Raw genomic sequence first — 22,038 nt, forward strand, 5'->3', positions numbered from 1 at the left:
GATCAGTTAGAGAAAGCATTTTGAGCTGAGGTCATGTCTTAAGTCAGTTAAAATAGCTCATGTCAGCTTGCTGAGGGTGTCTTTTACTCTCAAGTTAGGCAATCTTATCTACATAGAGAAGTGACGTGTGACTTTATTAAAAACCTGTCTGTGGGAAAGAGATCTAATTCCTTGACAGCAGCTGCCTGCTGCTCTAGGGGGAAGTCCCTCGTAAGAAGGAAAGAATTCAAGTGTTTGAATTCCTCCTTATAAGCAACTTGTTTTCCATTACCACTGCAGACCTCATGACAAAACACAAGGCACGCTCACCTCCTACATCAGTTTCTTCATGCTTTAGGCACTATAAGCAGCAGGGAAATGTACACGCACTGTCCCTCTCAGGGCTACTCCAGTTTATCTGTTTGTGTTGGGTGGATTTCCAAGCGGCTCCTTTGCAGAATGCAGATGTCAGCTGAACGTGACAGGACACAGCAGCGCCGTGACCTGCTGTGGAGCGGCAGCCGTGTGTCCCTCTTGAAAAGGTTCTTGCCAAAAGAAAAAGCAAACAACCAATAGTGTTAACAACCAGGGTAAAAGAGTCTTTGCCACTAGATATTGTACACTGCAAACAACCTCTAATAATGGCACAGGTCCTTTTTTGGTTTAAAGAAGCTTGTGTTACTGTAGTTAATGCATGACCAAGACCATAGACTTGTTATTCAGCACAAAACAAGTCGTCTAGAAGCTTCGGTGTCCCAGGGCATCAGCGACTGTTCACTACAAAGCTTGGATTCTGTTTCCAGCAAACAGTCACTATGCAAACAGTGAGGAGTCACTCTTGAAGAGTCCATCTCAAACACGCTGAGGTGCACAAGGCAAATGAAAGTGATGAGCTGCCAAATTTTGGTTACAGAAGCTTCTTGTTACTGGAGTGTTGAGATCTACTGTGGTAAACAGAACACCTCAAGGCTTTAGTCACAGGTGCTGCAGGGCTTCTTGTCCTTGCTCGGTGTAGGAGTCATCTTTATGTGAATTTGACCATTCTCCAAAAGTATCCTGGAAGTGGACATTTTTCTGTGCTGCCTGCATGCGTTTCTTATCCCGATAGAAGAAACTAAACCTTCCAGGGAGGGAGGGGAGGGAAAAGAAAGAACACCATTTACAGTCTTGAAACCACTTCAAACACCCGCCCCGATACACAGCACAACAAAACAGAGCAAAGAATCTGTTTGCATCGGCAAAACTCAAGGCAGTGAAGCCTGATGGGGTGCATGTCAGAATGTTATTAGAGATGAAGTCATTGCAGTCTCAAGCAGTTTGGCTATGGAAGCTTCAAATAAGCTCTAAATGCTGTTGACTCTACAAGGTGCAGGTATCATTTTCGATGTATATTCCCCCTTCCCCAGCCCCAAGGTAAAGAAGCGACACGATACATGTTAGTTTCTTGGCATAAAGAAAGTGGTATCTTTGGCATTAAATCTGGATAATTTACCAGACAGCAGAAATAGATCGTGTTTTTAAGGGTGTCAGCAGGGAAGTTCATAAGATAAGAAAATACAGCCTCCACTTTTTGTTTCCAAGTGTACAGAATCTGATACGTAGACTTGGTTCCTGCAAACCCAAATGAGTAAATGCATGTGTGCACACCAGAGCTTGCAGGATGAAGGCTCTAACCCAATGCACACGAGTGTGCACGTCATTTCCTGTCACACAGCTTGGGTGCTCTAAGAGAATGACGTACATGAACCAACAGCCATTTAATACAACAACAAACTGCCAGCTGACAACACAGCTAAGAAAATACAGCCCCAAACTCCTTAGTATCAGTTTATTTGTAAAGGATGAAGTTACTTGACCAGGCAAATTCAGTGTTTGTCATGGGGTCAGTACAAGAGGTGTTAGTGTGGTGTTTACATCAGCTGAGAAATGCAGAAGTTGTGGTCCCAGCTAGCAGAGGTTTGAAGTGGCTGCAGACCCATTGGGTTTAACAGGGCACTTAAGGAGGTAAATATTGGTTGGGTTGCACAATACCCAGCAAAATGCAGTTGTGAATGACACAGAAACTGCTAAATGCCTTTGCAGTAAGAGACTATGCAAATACAAACACAACTTTGATAGGCTATTAAGATGGCCCCAACCTCAGCATCCTTCCTGCACACCCCAAGCCTCCCCTCAAGTATCATGACCTGACCATCCAAACCACCTCATGTGGACCAGGGAGTTCTGCCTTCAATGTCTCTAGGCATAGAGGAGGCTGTATTTGGGTGTCAGGTGAGGTTTAAGGCAGCTTTCCTGAAAAAATACCCTATCACACATGCAGGGAAGCATGGCAATATCAAGAATATTAAGAATAAATTTTTTTTTACTAGAAAGCAATACAAAAAGCTACACAAGTGCAATGCCAGATGACTAACGTTGCTAGCAGGACCTGAACTTCTACATTTCCCTGCTTCGAATATGCAGCCTTAATAGTAAAATAAATCTTTTGCACTTAATTAGCCTCATCCTTTTCTACCACCTTCATTACAGGAGCTTATAAATCTGTACAATGCTATGTCTTTTCAGGGCCAGATCCAATTCCAGCTGATAAAGGAAGTGTGTAGTCACTGAGGCGTTCTGCTGAGCATGTCTGGTCCTGCCTGCTCAGCCTTGCTATTGTGACGTCCACACAAAGGAGTGCTGTATTAATGCAGTAAGTTTCAAATGTCAAAGTTCAGTAATTTTTCACTTTATCATTAAATTGAGTAAGAGAAAAACATGCTTGAAAATCTCTGCAGGAAGCAGAAGACTTTCTAATTCCTTCTGAAACAATGAAAATTGTTATTATGCCTTGAAAACTCTCATGGAGGAGGTCTGGAAAAAGCATGTCTATGTGGAGAGATAGGGAATTTAAACACTGTGTTGCTGCTGCCAATATAAAGATCACTAAAGCAGCAGTTCTAATGCAAAGAGATTGTGTGTTAACAGCTATCAGTACATCTTCCAGAGACAGCCAAGGATAGAATAATAGAATTGATTATTGGGAGTGTAAACTCTGTTCTGAAATACATAATTAGAGACAAAATATACACTGCATAGATAGAAAGACATGGAAGCAACAGCCTATAATTAACACTGGAAATTAATATAGATCCCAGCCATTATACTCTGTAAATCTAACAAACTGATTTGTAACAAGTCATTAGAGTGACAGGGGTTTCTTAAAAAGCAGTGGTGTGAATTGTGAATAGACACGCTGAGTAAGCAAAAGTAACAGATGCTGGTTAAAAATCACATATTGCAGCAACTTCCTCAGGAGTAATGATTGGTTTAGCATGGTACATTAGGGCAAAAGTGATCAAATGTCAGTACTGGAGGATTAGCATGGAGAGGACTATGATGAGTTGTGTACTGACTGGTCATTCTGATTGGCACTTTGTTCTTCTGTGATCCCACAGGCAGCCGATGAGAATGCAACCAGCAGTGCATGTTAACACGGGGTCATGCAAAAGGAAACCACAGTACCAAACAGTATTACAAAACAATTCCTACAAGGGACACAAGTCTTCTTATTGGCTGCAATGTGGGATCGTCTGGAATCAATCCAGCTGCTACCATGGGCATTATGGCTGTAAAGATCCTGGTCAGGAAAGTACAGACACAGAAGAGGTAAGACTGGAGCAAGGGAAAGAAAAAGCATTCCATTAAAAAGAAAAGAGGCAAACATGATACACGGGGTTACTTTGAATTACCACACAGGACATGTAACAGGGAGAGGTGGATCTGCATCACCCAAGACAGCTCTCCTCAGTGAAAAACCCGTATTTAGGAAAAGCAGTCACTGTAACCGTTTCAATTGCTTTTGAATTTCTAAAAGATACCACTTTTGTGTTGTGAGGCAGCCTGCGATCTGGGCTGGGTTTCATCAACGTGTTACCACCTCTAGCAATGCAGAGCAGAGTGCGCATTGTTCTTCCCAAGAGACAAACAGGCACAAACATAACGAGATGAAAGATGAAGGTGTATGTTAAGAAATACCAAACAGGACTCTGCTGTGACTACTGGATATTTGCACAGAAAACAGGGTTAGGTAGGACCAGCATTGCAGTTAACCATTTTACAAAGGTTACAGCTGATAGTTTCCAGTTAAAAACCAGGATTGCAGGTAAAATACTGAAGTAACCTCCTATGTGAGCTACTTGGTTAAAGGGCCTGTGTATCTGTTCCAAGAGGACCTGCATTATTGCTTCACATGCAGAAAGATGCCAACTGCAGGCAATTAAGTACTTATATGAAACCTTGCAGCTCCCCTGGCAGAAACACTTTCTAGCTGACCACAGCAAGGCTGTTTCTTTGTCATTCAGCACTTTCACTATGCATTATACAACTCATGCAGCTTCAAGGTTGAGAGCACGCTGTGGGGGGTGCTCTGCGCCCAGCCAGCCCCACACAAACCTGCCAACACACCTTCATCCATACCTGGGACACCCTCTGTTTCCTAAGGATTCTCCTCAGAGCTTCTCCCTTGTGCCAAATATTTTTTTGAACTGTGGACTAATGTCAATTAAAGATTAAGTTGAAATCACAAGAGGCATTTTGTGACCGAACGCAGCTCTCCCCAACACAGTCACTCTTAACTGCTATTCTTACATTGGAAATGAACACAAACAAACACTGTTGTATCATTAGCAGTAACTAGGACTTCTATTTTTACACGTGGCACAGTCTGTGAGCTGCAGAAATGACACAGACACATCAGCTTTTGTAGACTGCAAGAATAGGAGGAAAACTTATGGCTGCTTCAGGCATTACGTCAGTGACAAACAAGCATGTATACTTAAAAGGGAAAACAAAACAGCATTTTCTGCTCAAAACAGAGGGAGCATTTTTAATCCTTGTACTCTTCCTCCTCAGTGAAGCCCCCTGGTTGCATTGTTTCATCAAAACTCTGCCATGTGATGTGGTAGAGACAAGTGTAGAAATCAAGCAGTCTGAGATCACAGCTCAGAGTTTGCCCCCACATGCTGATTTCTGTAGCTTCTGTTTTCCTTCCCTTATGGAGATGCAGCACAGAGTCACCTGAGCACGCCTCAGATGGCTCAGGCTACATGTACATATGTCTTATTCCCCGAGATGCTGTGTGGTGAAGGAAGAAGGGGAACATTACGCAGGCAAGCATAAAGCTTCTCTGGAGAGGACAGCATCAGTGTCTCCTATTTTTGTACTTCAGCTTTTTGTTTCATCAGGAGGAAAAGTCTTGTCCTGGGTTCACAAGAAGTCTTAAGCAGGGGAAAAGCAACCCTGCTTTCTTTCATTTATAAAGGCACTCTGTGTGCAGATATCAGCACTACAGGTTTTAATTGCATCATTAGGTGTGGAGGGGATTTATGTGGCAGTGTTACCCAGGTAATTGTATGGCAAGGGGCTAACAGCACCCAGCCTGGGAGAGGGGAAGGGAGCTCAGGAGACAGCTCACAGCAGGCACAGACTGCAGGAGGAGCAGGAGGGGTGTGTACCAGGACAGATGCTACACTTGGGTTGTTTGGGTTTTCCATCAGTGAAATTTCCTGTCTTTCTAAAGCCCATGTACAAGTACAGTGTTGACAACACACACAGGGAGGAGGGGGGAAAGAAAAGAAACACACCAGACAAATCTTATCCAGACAGGCTGCAAGAATAAGACAAATCTGACAACTATCACCAGCCTTCAGGTTACTTAAGTAGAGAGTTTTATCTTCCCTTATTTAATATGATGGCTAAAGGAAGAGAGAGTAGACAGAGACAGAGCATCACAGCTAAAGAAAGTAATTTCATCTTAACAGCAGGCTCAGTATGTGCTTCCACTGCCTGGCAGGAAAGGACTCTTGCCTTTTCTGAAAGGGACCCAACCATGATTTTGTGGCTTATTGTGTGTGGGTTTAGTTCTATGAATTTAACACAGAATCTGAGAAGCAGAAAGATTGGGCAGGTGTCTGAAAACGTGCACTGACTGATGCTGAACCTGTTTGCACCAATAAGTTAACTGAGAGAAAGAAAGCACTCAGATAAGTGGTTGAACACACTTACGTGCCTCCTGCCATGGCTCCCTGTGTTGCCCACACGTGTGCAGAGGACAGAGTCAAAGCTAACACCTCCTTAGTGTGTGCTCTGTCTTACAATGTCTGTTTACATTTTTATGCTGTCTTTGCTTTGTACATCAAGCATGGAAACTGCCATCCACTCAAACTGTGTCAGCTGAAACCAGCCACCCCCCTCAATGGGATAAGCTTTAAAAAGTACTAAAATATTAGAAGAGAAGCTTTACAGTGGAAATCTCATGAAATGAAGTATTATCATCGTCACAGCCACAGGATGAAAGTCCAAACTCAGAGTGTTTTTTCTAGTCGTGTGAGGGGAAGGGTTCTCTCAACAAACACAGCAAAAATAATCAGAAGAGCCCTCCTGACTTTATGGTGTTTTGGATCAGAGCAGCTCTTCCAATGGAACTTGCTCTCACAGGGCTGCTGCTATTATTAAACAAGGATGGAAGGTTCTGGACATGGGGGCAGGATGGAAGGGCTTTTTATGTGGAAACAAAGGGCTGTTCCAAAGATCATTTATGCAGTTAAAAAAGTTAAGCTTCCAGTCCCACAAAAATCCAAAGACTTGCTGCAAGATTACAAGACTTAATTTGGAATAAATAAATGTACAAGGAGGGAGTTTCACCAGATAGATGGATTGGCTAACACTGATTTTATAATTGATACAAGTAAATGCACACCTGAGAGTAAGCTTAGGTTTTGGGCAGCAACATGAAATACTTCACCAGAAGAAGGTGGGATTCTTACACCCAAGGAAGCTGGAATCCTCTCCAGCAGCAAATCTGTTCAGCAAACAAAGGTTTTTGTGCTGTACACGTAGTGCAAGTCAGGCTCTAAAGGCTTAGTTCAGCAAGGAAACAGGCACAGCGAGGCTGTGAGGAAACCTTGTTCTGCAAACCCAACTGCCACAGTTCTGCCCCTGGCTTTACTTGTGAACAATGCTCTTCACATGTCTTCCGAGCATGATGTGGGTTTCTGACACTCCATCACCTTAGGGTCAGTGTGTAAGGAACTGGGACTTGCACTTGAACAGGAGCATTGTTCCTGCAGTCCTCGCACACTGAGATCCAGCACCGACTTCAGTTTTGGGCACACAGGACAGGTTGAGAGGTCCTCTGGTGAAGACCACCATCAGAAGCACCTCTCTTTGGAGTATGACTCTGCAGCCCAGACAAGAAGATTCCCTAGGAAGATCAGTGTCTGTGTTTAACATCTCATACCAGCTATAACCAAACACTGCAACACAGGCTCTTTCGGTTAGCCTGAAGAGTGTACTTAAGAAGGAATCATTAGAACTGGAGTGGGCACAGCAGTCTGGCCACAGACACAAGCACACGGAGCACTGCTGGCCTCCCCGCTGCTGTCTGCACTTAGGGAGCAAAAGGTGCCACAGGAAATAATCTGAGACAAAAGTTGTCCCAGAAATAGGCAGCAGTTTTGGCCAAAGCTGACTTCTGTTTGCTGATAGCTGTCATGTGCTCCCTCAGTGTCTCTCCCATACCCATTAGGGATGTCGTTGTCTTCATTGTTAAATTCTTTAAAACTGTCCTACCCTCAAGAGACACTTGTTATTTGCAGACTATTTCCAGTATCCTTGGAAAATAGGCTACTTACAGTCGTTTGATTCCAGATTCAGGCTGAGTTGAGGGTTTAGGCTGAATTATGGGTGTAGGTTGAGGGGATCTCATTTCTTCTTCGGTTTCCTCACTTGAAAGAAAGAAACAACAATGAATGTTCTCCTCCCAAGCCATGGAAGCACCTTAAGTTTTAAAATGAAATCTGAGATAGTGCTGTTGGTGAAGACATGCAAAAAGATCTGTTCAAAGCTCATTGGAAACGTCTCCCATGGATTTCATCAACCAAGGGACAGCACCTAGAACTGGGTCTCCTTTCAATATTGTCTTTCCACCTGACAAGGAGAGGGAGAAGAGGAATGCATTGAATAAAAGTTCTAAAGTTTTCATTTTAGATCCATTCTTGTCCTCATTTTTGCATTCAAAAGTGTTAAATATTTGTAATCATTCTAAGGTTCAGGGGAACCTGGGAATTAAGGAAGGACATAGTTTTTCCCACTATGAGGAACCAGATTCAAACTAAAGCCATATGCTTGCAATCTCTACTTGAAGCCTTTGTAGATGTACAAGCTTGTTGGACACTATTGCAGAGCACATCTAGACCTGCCCTATGGCTCCTCTGTGTCTAGCATGCAACAGCAGAGGAGCTCTAACCTACCTTTTGTAGTATAAAAGCTCCTCCTGAAGTAAAAACACTTTAGATTTCAATTCATTTCTCTCATGAAGGACATCCCGGAGCTCCTGCAAGGTGAATCTTGGACGATTGGGATCTTTTAAGTCCAATGCCATCTTCTCTGAGTCGGAGAGGCAGTCGTCATTGTTGGGTTCTGCCTAGGAAGTGAAACCGTGGGCTTTAACTTCACCATGCGAGTGCACACCTGAGCAGTTGGAAGTATTTATCCGTCTAGTTCCCAACTTCCTTTCAGCATTATTAAATCCTCTTTTAAGAGGAACACACCAATTTTAAGAGGAAAAATAAAGAAGGAATTAGTTTTTCGTGTGACAGACTCTCAGCAAGAACAGCTCCGTGAGCTGAGGAGCTAAGTACTGAAGTTCTTAAGCAGACCCCATTTTTTGTAGGCCTGATCCTACCCTCTTTTAAGCTCATGTGTTTGTGGAACAGTTTTACTGTCTGTTGGTACCTGACTTCAGGTTAACCTTGGCTAGGCTAAGGTTGGTGCAGTATCAATTTCTACAGCAGGGATTGCAGCCCTTGTCCTGCAGACAGAGCAGCAGAGCAGCGTGCACTTGTCCTTCCGTTTGATTCACCCCATTCATCCAAACACACTTGTTTAAAAGACTGATGCAACCTAACAAGAGGCTCAAAGGAAACTACCCAAACACTTTCTTCACCCCTCTAGATTAGGGTCTGAGCTGACGCCTTTTCTTTCAGTTTGCCCCACACCTTTGCCCAAATAAGCTATTTTTGCTAGATTTTGCTCAAATCAGCACAGACTGAGCACCTGTAGCCAGTGCAAATGTCTTGATTGAGCCAACAAGCAATGTCCATTCCAGAGTATGCAGCTATTCCAGCTTCCTGCTTGCCACTGCAATTCCTGTCTAGCCATCATCCTGGCAAAGAGAGTGGGGAAGGGCTCTAATTAGAAGAGATGCCATTGCCATGGAACTGATGAGTTACAGAGAGGTAGAGAATGCATCCTTTCTCTCAGAGACTGAAGGCACTTTCACTCCTGCTGGCTCCAGGCCGAGGCTCTGCAGCCCCATATACAAAGCTGGGTGTCCTGGCTGAATTAACAGCAATGAAACAATCCTTTTCATTATTAATACAGTGCTTGCCCAATTGGCAGTGACATGTTAACACAGCACTGGCTGTCACATTCCAGGGGGGACCAGGGGACCCCATCAGCCTTTGCCTCCGCTTGTTGATGTATATTCCTGCCTACTACAAGTGAATTGGATGTGTCATTCTGCTGCAGTCTATCAGGCATTTATGGTACTGCTTGGTACTGGAGCAGTCACCAATGCATCCAGCCTGCATGATAGTGCTCCTCTAAGTTCTTTCATATCATGATGCCCCTTATCCTATTTTGTACTTTTCTAAGAGCAGCATTAGGAAAGCAAAATGCAGCATATTTGCTTTACTAAGGCAGAAGCAGTGTCATATGCACAAAGGGAAAATAGTAGGAACCATAAAGAGGAGTAAAGGATGCAACAGATCAGGGATGCATCCTTTTCTCAGGAAGCTCCCCTCAAGTTAGAATAAAGAATAGTTAAGGTGCTTTCCAACCGTAACTATTCAATGATTCTGAGTTGTATCCCTGCTGCTCTGACCTCAGCACCAAATCAATTTGCAGATTTGTCTCTGCCTGTTCCTGCAAGCACTTGAGTACCCAAGCAGTAACATTTGCTTTTCATGGGCATATGCACTGGTAACACTTCACTGCACAAATTCTAACAGGAAGCAAAAGCAGAACTAAGGCCAAAGTTGGGTTCCTCTAAAAGATGCCTTCAAATATTTATGTGTTGATTTGAGAGCAATAGACCAGCTTAGTCCTAACAGATCAAAAGTGCCATAAGCACTGCGAGGACCAAGTGTGCAGGTTCTGCATTGCCTCTGGGACTGCTTTTGACACAGTTTCTTTTCTACTGTGGTTCACATGCCACCACCATCATGGTGCACTGCTCTCTTGGGACCCATCAGGGCTCACATGTTTGTATGCTCAGCAAAGTTTAAGCTACTTGCCAGCTGCTTATCTACTGGAAACCCCAGACTGTTCAAGGATGGGTTTGTTTTCCTTTGGAGGAAAGGATTGATATGGACAAACAAAATGAGGCCAAACATACCAAACATGAGCGCTACTAAACCACTGTCTGCCTTCAGTACAAACTAACAGCTGATGCTCCAGTGATTTGGGATTGATTCATGTTGGTTTTAATAGAACACTCTCTTTTGAAGCAATGATTTGTTGATAGTTGGTGAATTCTGCAGCTTCATTCATGACCAAAACGCTGCCCTCCCAAGGCTGTATGATGGGTAGCCAAGTCTAAGGGGAAAGCTGCTGTCTAATGCAGACATCCCACTGCCTTCTGTGAGACCGGTTCCCTCCTTCAGGAAGGAGAGGTCATCATCCACCTTATGGGGCCTTTCTTGCTCTCTGTATGTCGCACCTGATCACAAGATGCTGTCCTCAACTCCCACCATTGCCTCCGATGTGCATCAATCACATTTATCCAACAAGGTACTTGGGATGAATTCCAAACCTTTTATAAAGGCTGTTTACAAAGTGATTTAAAGTGCCTCTTACCTTCATGTCCTCCCCATTCTGGCTGTCCTCACCCTGCAGTTTTTCTCTCAGTCTCCCCAGCTCTGCTCTCAGGTTGCCCATCTCCTGCTCCTTGGTTTGAAGATAAGCTTCTAACTCCACCTTCTGCTCGATCAGCGCCTTCCCCTGAGCCTCAACAACAGTGATGCGGTGCCGCAGGTCGTGGTTGATCTTCATTAACCTGTTTTGTTGCTGCTGAAGCTGCAAAATATGGATGCAATAAGTCAGCATCCATTCAGTCATGATGGCCAAGTCCCAAACATCATGTTAAAGGAAAAACAGTGGGTTCCTGTTGAATTTCATCTGGAAAATTCTCCTCCTTCCTTACTCCCATTGTTTTTTAATATCTACAGTTACAGTCACCAAAACTTAACTGATTTCTAGAGTAAAGAGGCATTTTCCTCCAGCTAATCCATCACTTCTGATAAATATGTTTCAAAAGAGCAAAGTTCAGCGATAGGGATTATGGAATTCTGAATCAAATCTTAACCCAGAGTACAAGAGAGAAAGACAAAACAGAGGAATCCTTATATTCAATATATGAGTACTTCATACTCCAACTTTGCTTTTTGCTCTTAGGCTCGGAGATGGAAAAAGCAGGGGGAGGGCAAGAAAGGGGGGGAAGTGAGCGAACGAGTTACCTGACGGGGTTTAAACCACGACAGGCTCTCATAAGGCAGGCTGTGACCTGCAAGCCACTTCATGGGCAGCACCAGTGTGAGAGGCCACAGCACTTGCCAGAGGCACTTGGCTGGAGCAGGGATTATCTAGGTCTGGCCCTCGCTAGCACAGAGAAGTCCCATGGCCTCAGGAGATGAGGCAGCATGAGGATGGGAAGCAAAATATGGGTAAGGAGGTCATTCCTCCTGACACAGAAAGAGCCAAGACATCATGTGATTCCCACAGTCACAGTGGAGTCTGTGATTCATCAAGACTAAAGCTGGATCTCTTGTGCTATGGTCCCTAGGGACACCCATCCTCTCTCGGTGACATTCTGGCCAAAGTAAGTGACCTGGGCTGAGCTAAGGCCCTTCCTCCTCTCCCTTCCTGTGCAAAGAAGTAATCCAAATTGCAGCCCTGGTGTGGGAGTGCGTGTGTGGGGTCCAGCTGCCAAACTCTGCAGAGAGTACCTGTAAAACATACAGCAGCTCACTCACCTCAGCAGGGATTCCTTGGTGGTGCTGAGGAGGTTTGCACTGCCAAAGCAGAGAGAGATACAAGAAGCCAGGGTAGGTTCCCTGTCCTGTTCCCATGGAAGGGGAGAGCTATGAGGTCCTTAAGGAAACAAACAAAACAAGCTGTCCTTCCCCCGTCTTCCTCTCTTGTTACACTGGTTTCCAGTCACTTCCAAGTGTGGCTGGTCCTTCTGGACTCAGCAGAGGGTGTGTGTCTGCTGCCTAATGGTTTTGGACACTCCATAGTTATGCTGGACACTTCAGTTGCCGGACTAATCATCTGGCATTGCTTACAGATCCTACACTGATTTAAAACTGAACCCAGGCTGTGGAAGTATGGATGAGAAAGAAGAGAAATAGGAAGACTCAGAGCCACTTACAGCCTCTACATCCTCATTTTTAAGTCCGAGTTCCCGGTCCTTTGCTCTGATTTCATCCCTCTGTTTATCTACCACTTCCTTCAGCTTCTTCATGACTTGCCGCTCTCTCTCTGACATTCCTGGTTAAAAAAAGAACACAGGAAAAAAAACCTGAGGACAATGAGAAGCTGCTGAGACTGGAACAATAGTGAGAGATATTTAGGTAAAGACCCTGGAAGTTGCCTGCTGGTAGAATTACAGAGATGCTGCTGGAAGATGCTTTAAGGATTACTTCAAGGGTAACAGGGAACATAGATGACACAATCCACTCCATAAAGCCACTGCACAGGAAGTCCTTAAAGAAGGAACCGACAGTCCTCAGAAATATTTATAACAGTGGAGTGACACGGATACCTCTTGGTGCCTCTGCAGTTTGACATCAGTGTTCGCACTATGCCCCAAGGAGCTTGGTTATTGTGTGATGATCTGTGGAATCAGCTGGCCAGGACCCTGATGGGGTAAAAAGGATGGTCTGGATCCTCAGCAAGCTCTAACCAACATGTCCCTGCTGTGGATTGCACTTAGATCCAAACCAGCTGAGGAGTGCTGGACTAGAATGATTCTATGTTAAAACCCAGTTCAAAAAGGAGAGGAAGCAGGGCCTTCAGAGCATACCTGCACCCTGAATCTAGAGCAGACATTTAATCTGAATTATGGTCATACATTTTCTCCTCATATTTTGCAACCCTATTGCATTCTTCTGTTATTTGCTATAGATAATTGGGAACTGGCACTGCAGTGATGGGCTTGTCAGAGCAAAACCAGAGATGATTGAACTTGGTGTGATAATAAATCTACTTCCCTAGCCTTTCCTGGTAACTGCACAGGCATACAGTTTGATGGTCCTAAACTATCACATAAAATCATGTAGCACAACATCCCATAGGATGGCTTGAAAATGAAAGCCTGTGACCAGGGCAGTGTGTGGCTGCTCTGTCCTAAGTTCAGTCCAAGCAGGAGCTCAAATCCAGGGTCTGTTCTGGTTCTATAACCTTTGGCAAACTAGTTAGTTACATGGGTCCTCAGCTTCCTCCATTTACGAACTGCAGGTGGTGACTTCACTCACCCATCTGAGGTGGCTGGAAAGCCACTTTCTTTTCAACATGTTAAAGCAGTTCCCACATCAGAAATACGTTGCATACACATCAATGTATCCAGCCAGTCAGGCCTTTGCTTTCTAACATCAGCTCATCAGACTTTCTGATCCCTTCATCAGAGATATCAAAAGTTGCTCCCAAAGAGAATGTAGGCTGCACGCCTTGAGGAACTCCAGCTTACAGATCACCTACAGTTGGAACTGATGGATAAGACAGTAAAGCAAGACAAACTTGAGAGAAGGAGAGAGAAAGGCAGTAACTGTGCACTCCTGCAGAGCTGTGGGTTGCCATGCAGGCATAAGAAAAGCACAGCACTGCAAACAAGGGGAACAGCAGCTCTGATCCCTCACCACTGAAGGAGCAGGGCTATGGTAGAGCAGAGAACAGGAAACCACTCTGCTGGAAAGAAAACTGGTGATCATGATGGCTGGGAATTCAGTTCAGAGGACATGTTCCTCTCAAACCCTAGAAAAGAGCCGAGTGTGACATGCTGTTCATGTTCTAGTATTACATTCTCATCTCTTTTAATTCAGTGGTAGGTTTGAGTGCTCTGTTTTGGGACCCTGGTCCTTATCACCTCTCTGCTCTAGGTTCTAGTTCTTTGCAAGGTAAATTTAATTCTTCACTGTGGTAACAGCTCAATAGCCACCAGGGAGGACAAGTAGACACTGACACTGCTGCTTAACACGTCTGGTACCGCACTGTGTGCGCAAATCTCATTTACAGGCTCCTGGATGCACCCTCTGCTCGGGCCTAAAGCATCAGCTGTATTTAAAAACAAATAAAGACCCCCAGATTCTGCCTTGAAGTACAGAGGGACTGCAGTGAAACTTTAGACTGGTGGTGTCACCCCAGCAGGAGCTAGGAATAGTGAGTGCACCTATATTCATTAGTACTTGTGAGATGTTTTGAGATCTCTGGAGAGCAGGTGCTATTTAAAGAATAAAGTACCTTTTCAGTGCTGACTGCTTTTCCTCCCACTGTGCTCATTTTTTCTCCTTAACATTTGGTGAACCCAAAAGCCTTCAATTGTGTGCACAGATCACTACATTATCATTTTCCTTTCAAGAGGAGGGGAAAGGAAAGGTGGGAAGTGTTTGTGAATCAGTCACATCTTCTTCCATTTCCTCAGGCACTGGGTAAGAGGGAGGGAAATCACTAAGTGCCCTAAATGTAAAGTCATTATCTCTAAATGATTCAAACTCTAGCAACTGCAAGGTCTGAAACGGCACACCCAGCTGGCTTCCTATGGCATATCCTATGAGCAGCTTCCTGTGCACTGCTGTGATCGCAGCATTGTTCAAGCAAGAGAAAGGAAAGCAGCTGGGGGAGAGGAGAAGTTAAAAGGTTGAAAAAAGAAGGAAAAATAACATCTTTTATGCTTAGGGACCCATTTACTGTTGTGTCACATCTATCCCAACAGGCCAAAGTGCCAGGCAGGGCCTGTGGCACTGTACCACTACCTAAATACTCAGACTGGAAGCTTGCCTGCACTTTTGAAAGGGAGTTGTAGGTTCCTCAGCAGCCCAGCACAAGAGCTTCACGCAACCATTGACATCCTGCTGCCTGTCTGCATTGCCACAGCCAGCCTGAGGCAGCAGCTCCCCTCGCTGCAGTGGAACAGCAGCCTGCTTGTCCTGTTTGGCACACATTGGGTCAAGTTTACTTGTGGCAATTTACTAGGATATTCCAATCAGTCAGCACCATCAGTTTGAGCTTGGGAGGAGCAGCATTAATGGAGGTTGCAGACTCATCTTTCACCCCAGCTGTGTGTTTTATATTCTGCTACATGTCCTTTCACGCAAACCCTGCTCTGCGCAGTGCAGAACACTGCTGTTTAGATAGGACTGCCTCTGCCTCTCCTAAACACCCTCATTATGCTACAGCCAGGCTCTGTGAACTGACGTGACTGTTAATTCACAAGATTGGGTCTCAAAGTCTTGCACATTCAATCACTGGCCTCTGTTGCCTGTGCTAAAAATAACTCCTTTAGCTGCCTGGTGAGTAAGCAGCAAGCTGTTAATCCCAGGGGCTAGCCACTGAGGGGAGACATGATCACAATACTAAATCATGCTGAGATAGGAAGACTGGAGTGTGGTCACAGCCCAACTAACAAAGTATTTAGCTTGAAAGCCTGCCTCTGCCTCTACGTGTATCAGATCAAATGATGGAGACTGAAAAAGGCAGCGTGACTGCTTTTGACATTATCCAGACGAGTCATCTGGGACAAATCTATCCCCATTCATTAATGACAAAATTGCCTAAAAGGGAAACAGTTGGGTTTGATATCACAGGCCCCAATAATAAGATGAGGTTGCTATAAATTAATATGATTTAATTGAAACTGATAATTTTCTCCAAAGACTATCAGTGAACCCAGAACATGATCTCTGGAATGGGTTTATAGGTTTTGTTTGTGTTATCATACTTGGGTAGACAGTAAAAATAACATGAAAAGCATTCCTGGCATTTGCTTGGCTGGCTGGATGTGGAGAGTATGGCTATATTTAAATACAAGCACATGAGCTGCAGTGAGGGAGATACCCACTGGAAGGAAAAAACCCAAAGACAAACCAAAGGGGAAGCTGGTTCTTTATAATGAGATGTCAGTCTTCATGGTCCATGACTCAACGCTGCCATCCTAAAATGCTGCATGGAGTTTGTGAGGCTGATACTGAGCCCTCTCTTTGTCAATAACTGACTCCTAAATTCAAAGTGTTGCATTTTCTTTTTAACAAAGTGGAGATTTTGAGGTTTAATAATTCTAGCTTTTTGAAGATTCCATTACACTCCTCCCCAGGGTAAGTGGGGAGAAAGCGAAAGCAAGTGCAACCTCCGCAGTGCTGGATAGGGTTTCATCCACCTGCAGCAAGCCTCCATCTAATCCCAGCCTCTGGCATCTGCACAAGGACACCTAACACTTTGTTCCTAACACTTTACTGGAGAGCTACAATGGCTCAGCTGTGTGCTCTTGTTTCCAGCCCAGCCAGTGACTTTGCACACTACACACAGGGTGCTACACTTTGGAGGAGCTAGGACTTTACTGACCATCAGAACCTACTGAAAGTGGAGCTGTGGCTTGAAGCAGTGGACCATGGTCCTCTCCATGCACATCCACTTCCACACTGACTTACCATCACCAGCATGTTTTGCTGTTAGCATTCTCAGCTGTCTACCCCATCTCTGGGCTCAGGGCTGCCTCATCCCCAAACCTGCACAACACCTCAGCTTAAATCTCAGCAAAGTATGATGAAATAGACTTGATATCTAGCAGCCTAAATTATGTGCTAGGAACTGTGGAGCAAGTAGATATCTGTTCACCTGCTCTGGGGAAAGAGCTGTTTGCTGACCTGGGTGGAAGCTTGAATTGCTGCAGTGAACTCTACCTGTACTTCCAACTCAAAATCTTGTATCTTGGTTGGACAAAGCCTTGGGTGTAATGGTTTAGTGTGAGGTGTCCCTGCTCATGGCAGGGGGGTTGGAACTGTATGATCTTAAGGTCCTTTCCAACCCTAACTATTCTGTGATTCTATGATCTTGAACTTCATTCTGCCTCAAGAAAGAAGCTGCTCACAAAGTGGCTGTTTCAACTGTTCTGGATTCATCCACTCCCTGGATTATAAATCTCTTCACTTACTCTAAATTGCTTTTAAGTACCAAACAAGTGAGGGAACGCTAAAGGCAGGTAAACCAAATCAAACCAATCACTCCTGTTATAGGAGAATTGTCCTAGAATATCTCCCTGTGGGAGACTGATATAATTCAGACTAAGAATCTTGATTTGCTGCTTTACAGTTACCCTGAATAGATCAACATTTGCACTTATTTTTGTGCATAATGGTGTGAACTAAACTGCTGAATGGATTATTCTGTTTGCATTAGGAATCACAAGGAGGGTTTAAGAATGGGTTTTGCAAAGTGTTAACTAAAAAGAAACAAAGTGATAGACTAAAAATTGAAGCTAGGCTTTAGTTTCAGATATGCTCCTCTGCCAAATAAAAACTTGTTCAGGCTTTTCTTCCCCTCCTGTTTCCACCTCTTATCATGTCTTTGGTGCCACCATGTCATCAGAGATGTTCTATTAGGTAAAAAAAACCCCAAAACTACAAACCAAAAACCCAGACAACCCCCCCAACCCAGACCTGCATTAATCTATAGGAAAAGAGCCAGAATATCCAGTCAAAGCATTCTGATCAAGTATTGCTTTTTATAACAAAAGCACGTACTGCATTTGAAGTATCAAACTTGCCTTCATGCTTCTGAAATTCCTCTTCTGTGAAATTAATGTCTTTGTGAGACAAGTTTGTCATCAGTTGTTTATTCTCCTCCTGCAGCTGTGCAATCTGAGTAAGGAGGTCCTGTGCCTCCCCTCTCCAGACATCCTCCACCAGTTCTAATTCCTAAAGGGTAGATCAGGACAACACATTTATACTTTTAAACATGTGAAGAGCCTTTGACTCGACTATTTACAGATCAAACTAGTCACAATCCTACTGTGATTTGTATAGAAAACAGTTAAAGGAGACTAGAATTCCTTAGAAGACATCTACATTTCTAATGCTAGGATCCAGGCATCCACACATGAGGAGACAATTCCTCATGCAAACATTTCTGACATGCACATTACCCACAGGATGGTTTCTTAGGCCCCATTTTGCTGCAAGGGCTAGGTTAAGGGGACTGCTGTGTTAGAAAAGGTAACTGAATGTGAGCAACCATTACCTCCTGCATCCCAGGAAGTAGCACAAAAGCTGTTATAAATGCCCCAGAAACATCACACAGCACAGCCCAGGAGAACCAGCGCTGCTCCTTTTGAAAGAGCTGCATCTGTAGTCTAACGCTGTGTTATGAAACACAAGTGTAAAATAATGAGAGCAGCAAACCCAGAGCTCCCAGTCCACATCATAAACACAAAGCTGCTGCTTCTTATGTAAATTGTTCTACATGGAATGCCTTGAGTGGCATCTGTGTTAGCAGCAGTGAGACCAGTCAAAACAGCTCCCATGTGTCGGGACACTGTGTGTCAAGAGCAGCTGTCACCAATCCCTGTAAAGGTCAAATTAGGACAAAAAGTATACAGTCCTCAAGGAAAAAGGGTTGTATTTAGAGCTTTACGTGTTCCAAAAGCCTTTGCTGTAAATCATACTTGTGCAGTGAGGGGCATTCTCTGCTCCATTTTCATGTATGTGCTTCAAACACGAAAGCTGCATGCAGATCACTGGAGCCAGGCTGAGTCACTTGCTGACTTGTGCATCCAGCCAGCATGTCCTCTCCTACCTAACAACAAAACACATGCAGACAACAGCCCTGCCAGGCACAGCTCTCAGCTAAAATAAGCTCTGCTGAGAGATTAAAGGGTAGCTTTCTGCTCTGAATGTATGCTCTGATAATGGGAAATCATGTTCCTATTGACTGTGGGATCCAAATGCCATTTTATTGTGGCATTTATTACTGCATTGCTGTGATTTTAGAACACTTATTTAAGAGTTATGCAGAAAATACTGTAGTACTGTATATGCTGTCAGCTTAATTATCAAGAAAACCTTTATTTTACTTGAAACTCTTTATCTTCAGAATATAAAAGCAAATCTGCATGGAAATGTATATTGCCAAATAGCTATTACAGTGCTGCTGCCTATTACAACTCTGTAGCTAGAATAACGCAGTGACCTACTTCAGCTAAGAAAACAGCACATTCATCAGTTATGAGCATTCTGATAAAACCAAAATAGAACCAACACAGAAACCCAAACTAGCTAAACTTCTATTGTTAATGTGTGGCTGCAATGTAAACACACAGCTATACCACAGTGTGCCTGGGCAAGCTTTCCTATTTCTTGCTATTGAAGAGCCCATGAATTGGGGCAGAAATTCACTTCTGAACCCTTGCTAGTAGAAGCATGAAGCAGAGAAGGCAGATCTATGGGCCGGTAGGTGCCAGGCAGCTCGGGAAACTCCAGAGAGTGCTAAGCCAGTTTTATAGGCAAAACAGATTTACAGGTAAAGTGTTAAGTGCTAAAATCCTCACAAACTGATGCCTGCAAGGACCACTAAAAGCTTGTCTGGATGACTTTTGGGTCACAGCTACTTCTCAGTCTCTGGCTTTTTCTGCTTACCAGTACGTGCCCTGCAAAAGAGTCAGTCTTCAAACCCTCGCACTGGAACACAGATGATGTGCCACTATTGCTCTATAGGGACTGAGTGCACTGGGAATCAACTTGATTGAAAGAATACCTATGTCTCATGTATTTGATCTGCCCTGTTAAAATATGTTGGCACCAAAGTTTCATCTGGATTGTCTGAGCCCTCTTTGAGCTGTTTCAGGGCTAGCAGAGAAGCTGGCAGAGTAGAGGTGGTGAACTGCAGGGAGATCAGCTGAAGCTGGCGAGCACAGTGTTATGCAGCTGACATGTTCAGGAAGCTTTTAAACATAAATGAACTTCAGAAGCATCTATGTAGAACATCGGCCGTACAATGACACTGGGTGCTGCTGCTGGACCCAGGTTGGTATCCACTTCACCGTGCAGCATTCTGTAAATAACTGAGGTGGAGTTCCTGCTGACCGGCAATACAGAGATCTCAGCAGGGAGACTCTTCCCAGAGGTGATGTGCCTTCAAAAAACCAAGAACAAGTACTTGTACCTGTTCTCCAGACCTTCCCACTTCAGACTCTGGAGCCTCTTCTACATTAAAGATCTTCTACCATCCTTTTCAGAGACACTACCCTGAGATTTCCTCTGCAAAATGTTGCAGGAATTATCCTGGATTTCCATATGCTAAATGAAAGTCCCCCAGCTGGCTCTTTCTAAACCATATAAAACTTGATTCAAGTTAAAGCCAACTCTCAAAGTTTGAGGTCTCTCTTCCAGCAATTCTCTATCTTCTCTTTGTCCCGAATCTGTGTGTGCAAGCAGGAATGGCATGAGCCAGAAATGACGCGTTAGCACAGCCACTTACTAGGACCACTTCTTTAAATCAGTTCTCTGGATGGTTTAAGGAGTGGATCTGACGCTTTCCCTGCAGTAAGTGGAGCAGCTCATGCTGTCCTGATACATGAGGGTAACAGGATATGGGAAATGATCTTGGGCTTTCACAGGGTCAGGGAACACTATGACCGCTTCAGATCAAGCCAAGGGACAAAATGCATCAGAGGATGGAGTGGGAATCTGGGAGAGTGTTCTTCTCTATTCTTCAGCTCTAAGACTGCTCTGAAATCGCTCGGACCTCCATCTCTCTCCTGTGATTTGCCTACCCGGTGAGTGTGCCAGGAAAACTAGACTGCCAAATCATTCACAGCTCTAGGAAAAGTGTATCACGGTCAGTGACTTTTCCTGGCCTAGCAGGAAGCAGCGCTATCCTGTCATCAGGGGAGGGAGATGGAGCAGGAGTCCTGAGCAGGGAGACTCAAGTGGAAGGAAACGCAGAGGCTGGGAAAAGGGTGGAGAAAGGGAAGGAGGAAGAAAACTTGCAGGAGGGAAGGAAAACAACAACACACCCAAACGCTCAGCGGCGCTAAGACAGCATCCACACAGAGCCATGAGCTCGCCCTGGCCGTACCCACTGCGTGCCCCGCCTGCTCCCATCGGCTCCGCGCATCCCGGCCCGCACCAGCCGCCCGCTTTGTTGTCCCCAGCGGCTGCAGCTCTGCCCCGCCGCGTGTCCGTCGTCCCCCCTCCCTTATCCCGCACCTTCTGGTGCTTCCGCTCCTTCTCGATGCGGTCCATCCTCTCCAGGCGCAGGCGGTCGAGCTCCAGGCGCAGCTCCTCCATCTCGGGGTTGATGTGGTTGCGGCTCACCAGCACCTCCAGGATCTCCAGCACCCGCACCACCTTGGGCATGAGGCGGGCGATGGCCTCGCAGCCGTGTTGATCGATCACCCGCTCAAACTCCTGCCCCACGGCCGAGGCGATGTCGTACACGTCCATGACCGTCAGCTCCGCCGCGTTCTTCTCCAGGGCGGGCGGCACCCCGCCGCCGCCGTCCATGGCTCGCCCGGCCCCGCGGCACCCTCATAGGCAGCAGCGGGGCGTCCTCTTCGCGGGGCACCCCCCGGCAGCCGAACCCCGCACCCGGGCCGCGGCCCCGCGCAACTCCCGCAAACTCGGGCTGTCCCGGCGGTGCCGGGGGGGGGTGTTTAAACTTGGCCGGGCGGCGACGGGAAGGAGGGACCGAGGGAGGGCGGGCGCGCCCGCACCGCCACCACCGCCCCGCCGCTCGGGGCCAATGGCAGGCACCGGGCGGGCCGGGCCGGGGGAGGCCCCGCGCATGCCCGCGGCCACCGCCGTGCCTCGCCGGGCTGCGGGATGTGCGGCCCCGCCGGTGACCGCGATGGGTCTCGACGGGAGGAGCCGGGGTGAAAGCCGCTGCTCTGTGGATGCTCCTGGCTGATGCCTGCGCTGAGCTCCGTCAGCGTTGGGATGAGCCGTGGTAGCGGCCTCTTGTACCGCTCCA

At 45.5% G+C, this 22,038-nt stretch overlaps 1 protein-coding gene across 3 annotated transcripts; it reads right to left on the reverse strand.

The window, feature by feature from the left end:
• Window positions 1-552: 552 nt before the first annotated feature.
• On the reverse strand, window positions 553-21,754 carry RILPL1 (Rab interacting lysosomal protein like 1). Of its 3 annotated transcripts, none has more exons than XM_062624111.1 (8): window positions 21,276-21,754; window positions 17,837-17,987; window positions 12,452-12,570; window positions 10,879-11,097; window positions 8,271-8,443; window positions 7,653-7,745; window positions 3,511-3,598; window positions 957-1,099 (listed from the first exon to the last, which is right to left on the reverse strand). In XM_062624111.1, the coding sequence occupies exons 1-8, from the start codon at window positions 21,570-21,572 to the stop codon at window positions 1,094-1,096; spliced, it is 1,146 nt and encodes a 381-aa protein (XP_062480095.1). In that variant the 5' UTR covers window positions 21,573-21,754; the 3' UTR covers window positions 957-1,093. The 3 variants fall into 3 exon arrangements, with proteins under 3 accessions (XP_062480094.1, XP_062480095.1, XP_062480096.1); XM_062624112.1 differs by lacking the exon at window positions 3,511-3,598 and adding an exon at window positions 4,438-4,512 and having other exon boundaries at window positions 971-1,099; XM_062624110.1 differs by lacking the exon at window positions 3,511-3,598 and having other exon boundaries at window positions 553-1,099.
• Between the last annotated feature and the right edge of the window lie 284 nt (window positions 21,755-22,038).

This window comes from Pezoporus occidentalis, unplaced genomic scaffold (assembly GCF_034315485.1).
Source record: "Pezoporus occidentalis ecotype Australia unplaced genomic scaffold, CSIRO_AGI_Poc_V1 ctg262, whole genome shotgun sequence".
Lineage (NCBI taxonomy): Eukaryota > Metazoa > Chordata > Aves > Psittaciformes > Psittacidae > Pezoporus > Pezoporus occidentalis.

What these genes read in the sequence shown, in the direction of transcription:
- RILPL1 (XM_062624110.1), bottom strand. Translation starts at nt 21,572, where the DNA reads ATGGACGGCGGCGGCGGGGTGCCGCCCGCCCTGGAGAAGAACGCGGCG. An exon ending in AGGAGCGGAAGCACCAGAAG is followed by an intron (nt 17,988 to 21,275) that starts GTGCGGGATAAG and finishes TCTACCCTTTAG; the next exon opens with GAATTAGAACTGGTGGAGGA. An exon ending in AAAATGAGGATGTAGAGGCT is followed by an intron (nt 11,098 to 12,451) that starts GTAAGTGGCTCT and finishes CATATTTTGCAG; the next exon opens with CTTCAGCAGCAACAAAACAG.